The sequence below is a fragment of the Sceloporus undulatus genome, chromosome 6, assembly GCF_019175285.1.
Source record: "Sceloporus undulatus isolate JIND9_A2432 ecotype Alabama chromosome 6, SceUnd_v1.1, whole genome shotgun sequence".
In the NCBI taxonomy this organism is placed as follows: domain Eukaryota; kingdom Metazoa; phylum Chordata; class Lepidosauria; order Squamata; family Phrynosomatidae; genus Sceloporus; species Sceloporus undulatus.
In genome coordinates this window covers 37611805-37618814 of record NC_056527.1, presented here as the reverse complement: position 1 = coordinate 37618814, position 7010 = coordinate 37611805, and the positions used below count along the sequence as shown (strand labels likewise).

At 38.5% G+C, this 7010-nt stretch overlaps 1 protein-coding gene across 3 annotated transcripts in view; it reads left to right on the top strand.

The window, feature by feature from the left end:
* AGR2 (anterior gradient 2, protein disulphide isomerase family member) overlaps positions 1–6068 on the top strand; it is a 13919-nt gene extending 7851 nt beyond the window's left edge. For all 3 annotated transcript variants that reach the window (XM_042476754.1, XM_042476752.1, XM_042476753.1), the window contains exons 3-8: positions 64–127; positions 533–585; positions 1657–1730; positions 2552–2615; positions 4231–4314; positions 5792–6068. In XM_042476754.1, the coding sequence (XP_042332688.1) occupies positions 64–127; positions 533–585; positions 1657–1730; positions 2552–2615; positions 4231–4314; positions 5792–5841 (389 nt within the window). In that variant the 3' untranslated portion in view covers positions 5842–6068. The remainder of the gene's footprint in view (positions 1–63; positions 128–532; positions 586–1656; positions 1731–2551; positions 2616–4230; positions 4315–5791) is intronic.
* Positions 6069–7010: the final 942 nt, after the last annotated feature.

The window sequence follows — 7010 nt, the reverse complement described above, 5'->3', positions numbered from 1 at the left end:
AAATTAAGACCTTATTCAGTATAGCATACTTGAACTACATTCAATTTCTCCTTACCTTTATAGGCTGGGGTGATCAACTTATCTGGACTCAAACTTATGAAGAAGCTCTCTATAAATCCAAGACAAAGTAAGTTCTTCATATCTCTTAAGTAGGTCACATCCTTTTATATGAAATTCCTGTATAATCTCCTTGTTTTTAGCTTTAAGGAATGAGAAATGTTTCAAAGTCTCATCTGAGCAAGGCTGCACACTGCAGAATTAATACAATTTGATACCATTTTAATTTTCATGGTTCCATCCTATGAAATTCAGATTTGTAGTTTGTTTTGGCACCAGTGCACTAAGAGACTAGATATCTCACAAAACTACAAATCCCAGAATCCCATAGCATTGAGCCATGCCAGGTAAAGCAGTGCCATGGCAGTTAAAGCAGTGTAGAGGAAGCCCTAGTTTATATCATTAACCCACCATAACTTTTGCTTTTCCTATAGTTTACAGTGCAATTTTGAAATGAAGTTTTTCTTCTTTTCAGCAATAAGCCTATAATGGTCATCCATCACTTAGAAGACTGTCCTCATAGTCAAGGTATGATTCTTTTCAATATACAGTGATTTTATTCTTCAGCTAAATAAATTGCAACACCCATCAAAAGTGGGTTCCTTTCTAAAAGTTATTTGAAAGAAAAAAAGCAACCTACAGTATGTCTTCAGCCTCTACATTAAACAAAAAATAGAATATACAGAGGAATAGGAATTATCACTTTTTTCATTGATGCTAATTTAAAAATTAACGGTTTACAGTTAGAAACAGATGCACATAATTTGTGCTGCACAACTCATAACGTAATCCCTACTCATGACATGTGATTTCTTTGTTACATGATTACTGCCTTATCAAATTTCTGTGATCTTAAGCAGAAGTTTCTCCAATGATCTATTTTGTTTTACTGGTTTTATTTTTTGTTTTAGAGCTATGATTCACCTCACAGTTCTGCAAATTGGATTCAATATAATTCAATTATATGACTGGGTGAAAGGGATAGTTTGGGAAGGGGACTCTTGAACACTTTAGATGTTTTGGATCGCAAATCCCACAACTGGCTATGATAGTTGAAATCCAAGATATCTGGAGAGCCAAAAGACCTCAATCCTGGGTTAGATGATCATGTTTCAGTGTCAACAGCTTGAAGGTACACTTGCCTTTCTTCAATAACAGGACCTACAACATATCTGTGATAACCAGAGAGCCTGTTTTCAAGAGCATGGCTGCATCCGCACTGCAGAAATAATCCAGATTGACACCACTTTAACAGCCATGGCGCAATGCTGTGGAATTCTGGGAATTGTAGTTTGTTCTGATATCCAAGGTCTCTGACAGTGAAAGCTAAATGTCTCACAAAACTACAATTCCTAGAATTCCACAGCACTGAGCCATGGCAATTATTTGACATTGTGTCACGCTGCATTATTCCTGCAGTGTGGATGCAGCCTCTGTTTAAGGCTTTCACTGTTGCAGCTTATACCTTCCACTTTATAATGATTTGTATTAGGCATTAAACACGGAGAATTCATTAATTTTCTTCAATCTCTTCTGGCAACAGGAATAGAATGTTCTTTTCTGTTTCATCCCCCCTCCCTAATGTTTATTCCATTCTAGCACTGAAGAAGGTATTTGCTGAAGACAAAGAAATACAGAAATTGGCTGAAAAGTTTATTCTCCTCAATCTTGTGGTAAGTTTTCAAATGTCACTTGATCAAATGCTGCATTGTGTGAAGTTATGAAGCAATTGTTCCTTTGGCTGCATTTCATACTTTTGGCTTGTTAAATGCTGCCTAGAGTTATTTACCTAGAAGCAGCATGGTGTAGTGCTTTGAGTGAACTACAACTCTGGAGATTTGAGTTCAATTCCCCACTTGACCACAGAGACTCACATTGGCTGCATCCATACTAGATAAATAACCCGGTTTGACACCGCTTTAAGTGTCTTGGCTCAAGGCTATGGAATTCTGGGAGCTGGAGTTTGTTGTGGGCCCAGAGCAGAAAAAATAGGGTTGCTATAAATTGGAAACAACTTGAAGGCACAGAACAACAACAGAGCTGTTTCACACAGGGCATTGTTCCAAAAGAAAGATTATTCCAATGATGATCTTTGTCTGAAGAAAACAAATTTATACATGGTTATTTTATAAGCACTTAAGTGCTTAGTTTGTCATAAGATAGGCAACTAATACACAAAGCAACTTCTCAGTGTATTTGCTCACAGATGTTTTTGTATTGTTCACTTGCTAGTATATGTATTTGTCTTACACAAAAATAATCTGAGTGAATTTTGGCTTATACACACACACTACAGTAAACATGTTAACGGCAACTTTATTAAGACTAAATAAGGCTGTGTGTGTAAATTCATAGGTTTTACTTAACTTTTACTTAACTTTTTATTATGTTGAAGTAATTAAGAGCATTTAATACCTATTTTTTCTCACTGTAATTGAAATGGTACACCTCACAGGAATTCAGATATTCATTACTTTTCATTCTTTAATTCTAGTATGAAACTACAGACAAACATCTCTCACCAGATGGTCAGTACGTCCCCAGAGTTCTGTTTGTAGGTGAGTAGATTGAGTCCAAAACCTCCTTGAAAAACTGGTTCCACATACCCTCTCCTGCTCCCAATCTTCCTTATTCTGTACTTAAATATTATAATGGGCAAACTCTATAGATCAGGAATGAAAAACCTTTGGATCCTTAAAGCTTGTTGGAGTTCAGCTGTAATCAGTTGCAGCCAGCCTGGCCAATGGTAAACTATGATGGGAGCTGTAGTTCAGAAACATCATTTTGAAGAGCTACATGCTTCTCATTCCTCTGTTTGCAAGAATGAAAATGAGAGTTTTTAAGTGTGTTAATTCCTCTCATATGACAAGATCATCAAGCTCATCTCTTTTCTCTAGTTTGCAATATGGAAAAGCCAAGTTCTGCAAATATTTAAACAATGGAATGTTGTTTGCTAGCAAAACCTGAAATTCCTGTATCACTAGCAATATCAGTGCTTTGGTCAAAGACAATGTTATTGTGTTTCATGTGTTAGGTGGTGTAACACCAGTCTAAACCAGTGTAAACTTACACAATATCCTCCTCCCCTATGTCAATATCATTTTTGTAATCTTTTCTGTAAGGATGGTATTAATAAAGAAGGCAGAGAGAGAGAGAGAGAGAGAGAACAGAAAAAAAGGAGTAGTTTCTCAAAATGGAAAAAAAAAGCCTTAAATAACCCATTCTTCTCTGCAATGTAATCATGCACACGACTTTGGAAAATAGTATGTCTCACCAATATTGGAGCACTTCTTTTAAAAAGGTTATGAGGAAATATGTAAGTTGTTTGACAAGTAAATAGACCTTTTGGACAAGTTCCAAGAGATTAATAAATGTGACTAAGTGACCTTAAGACGGTACCTAAAATTAACTTGCATGGAATCTGTGAGAATTACTGTAGAATTAACTGTGGCGGGTTACAAACCACCATAAAGTACGCGCTCTGTGCGTACTAGGGTTAGGAAGGGCCGTATTAGGGTTAGGAAGGTTCTTACCTTCCTGACGGCCCTTCCTCCCAGTACGTGCGAAGCGCGGACTTTTTTGCGGTGCCCATCCACATGGGCGCCGCCATGTTGACGTATTGGACGCTGTGCGTCCAGACGTGTCGCGGCGGAAGTGACGTCGCGAGGGCGCACTCCACCCCTCACGGCGCCACTTCCGCGTTCCAAAAAGGAGCGGCATTTCGCCGCTCCTTTTTTGCTGCGCGGGGAAGCCTCGCGGTCTGGCAGCTGGGGCTTCCCTACGCAGCAAATGGCGGCGGCGGGAAAACGGCCCCTTGAGGGCCGTTTGTAACCCGCCTGTGTAAAACAAGAATGTTCCAGGTTGTATCCAATGGTAGCTTTAGGCTAGATATGCTTCAGGTTACACAAGGTAAGCAGCTCTACCTTCTGTATTCTTTTGCATCATACCCCACCCTGTTCTAGAGGATATGGATGCCTGTGATGGGTGGATAAATCAAGTACCCTGCCTTGTATAAACAGTTGTATTTTCTACTAGTGCAAAGTCCACAATGGATACAAACCTCCTGAGTACAAGGATATTGAACAGTACCAACACAGTAGAAGCTGTTTTCACTGAAACCTACAAAGCTGTTGCTAATGAAAAATGAACACTTTCCTTCTCACTTCTCTGTAGATCCTTCATTGACAGTTAGAGCAGACATTACTGGGAGATATTCCAACCGCCTTTACGCTTATGAGCCTTCAGATGCTGCACTATGTAAGTCTTTTCTAATTTTTATTAGATCTTGTAGAATAGATTTGGAACAAAACATCCATCATTCTAAAGTAGATGGTTAGGTCCTTGTATACATTGGGAAGCCACCACTAAAATTCTGTAGCAAAATAATGAATTCTTTTAAACTCTTCCCTTTCTTTGTTATTCATTAATGGTGCAGGTAGATAATTTTGGATCCTGGATTTAATGTTCTGATAGTCTCTGACTTAGGGCGCATCTACATTGTAGAAATAATACAGTGTGATACCACTTTAAGTGCTATCACTCCATTCTATGGAATTCTGGGATTTACAGTTACTTGAGAATAAACTCCATTTTGTTATAGATAAGTATAATAAATTTAAAGCAAAAATGGCAGGATGGGCATCTGTAACTATGTACATGCTTGAGCTGGATGCTAATGTTGGCCTTCTTTACGGTTGTCCCCATGATTTGCTACTCTTTAGCCCTATGCAGACTGGCACTTTGGACTGACCTGGGGGCATAGCATTGTGTAGGAGACACGACACTCTTCTGGCACTGCATCTGCATGACACAGCACCAAAGGAGCACCGTATAGCTGCAGTGCTGTGGCTATCACCCCCTTTCCAGGGTGCAAAAAGGAGCTCCTTTTTGCACCCTGGAAAGGCCAGATCAGGGCCGTGACCCTCAATCTGGCTGAAAAAGGGGTGCCTGAAGGCCACCCCTTCGGGGCTGTTGGCACAGTCCCTTTGTCTGATAATTTGGCAGCTACTCCAAAGATCAACCTGGGTGCACTAATATATGTAACATACATACACAGAGGGCTCGTGTACCGGTTACAGATATAGTCCTACATTCATTTCCCAAGATCCTAGTAAAATTAATGTTTTTCCTTGTACACAACATGGAGAATTACACTGCTGAAATATGAGCTGCTTGTTCACTGTACAAATCAGACATTACCATAAAATTACTGGATACAATTAGGCAAGTTCAAATCTCCTTGCCCACTTCTCTATATGGGGTTAATAGCACCAGACTACAAAGTTGCCGTGCATTAGAGGAACTGAGAAAATAAGAAAAGCATGTTGGAAGCATGGGAATGTCCTATATAAATATTGATCCTTTAAATATCTGTCCATTTAACCTCCTTATCTACTTTGTAAATACAGCACACTTCTAAATACAGCCTTTTCATACTATAGAATTATAGCAGGGGACCTCAATCATGCTTCTCAAAGCCTTATCTTCATTCCTTCATGGCACATTCTACAAGGAGGTTTAATGCTTCATTCTCCAGTATGCTACATCAGGATCATGCTGGGGAAAAACATGGCCTGCTATTTGAAGCCAACAGGACCAGATTTACACACAAGCTAAGCAAACTGTAGTTTAGAGCTTCAGATGACATGGGACTATCTAAGATTTCTGTGCATATAATACTGAATTGAGGTTTCTTTTTCTCTTGCTAAAATTGACTTTGCATGTTTCTTTCTAGTGAAGTCAAATATGCAGAAAGCTCTGAAGCTGTTAAAGACAGAACTGTGAAGAAAGAAAACAGACACTCCTACTTCTTACTCGGCTCTGAAAACTGTTCTCACTAAAGAGAATATGTAGGTTAACCATGAATATGCATATACTATGCATAAGCTCCCACAGAAAAACTGTGTTATAAATATTCATTTGAAGCTGTGTGACATTAAGTATTGATTGCTTTTATAAAATGAGAAAAACATTGTATGCTTTTTTTCTACAAATCAAGATAAAAATAATAAATCAACATTATGTTGTTTACAAAATGCAGTCTATTTTATATTATGATCTTGTACTGTACAGGGCCAGCCATACATTTTTCCAATAGGCAAAAGTAACACAAGGAAAGACTGACAGACATGCAGTTCCAATGTGACAAACACAAATGAAGGGAAGAAGAAAAACATGAATGCTATAAAACATGATTGCACATAGATAAAAGCATGTCAGATTCACTCCCTGGTATCTCCAAGTAGGGCTAGAGAGTCTTTTTCTGAAACGTAGAAGTGTCAATCAATTTTTAAAATTGAGGAAAGCATTACAGCTCTGAAAAGAAAAAACCCCACTGGGCAGCAACTAACAGAATAGCAGATATATGGCCATTGACCATACAGGTTGAAATCTGGAAATTATCATCCCAAAAATGTAGCTATTCCAAGTAAATGGATAGAATTCTAAAGCACTACTGCCCTCCAGACAGAAATACTAGCCTCCATAGAGATTCTTCACATTAAGTTTCCTTTTGTCTGATAATTTGCCAGACAACTTTTTTTTTCAGACAGTAAATAGTTCAGATCTGATCCACAAAAACTCCCAGGACTTTGGCAATTCCCTCTCATGCATGTACTAAGGAGAAATGACTATGAACTTCTTGTAGCCATCTGGTGGACTACTAGAGGAAATGTATGCTGAGCTAAGTAGACTTTGGTCTAGATCCAGCCAGGCTTTCCTAATGTTCTTAACTGGAGAGAAATGATTCCTATTCCTATCAGAGTTATGACTTCATCAGGATCTAGAAACCACTATTATGAGGAACTGTTTTCCATGAGTCAGGGAAATCTCCATGACCTCACAGCAGTCTTAATTTACATAAAATGTGTTGAATAGTTAATGTTTCCACTACCTGTCTTTATGTTACACATTCTACATCAGAACATGTAAGTGAATAACCTGTAACCAAAGTA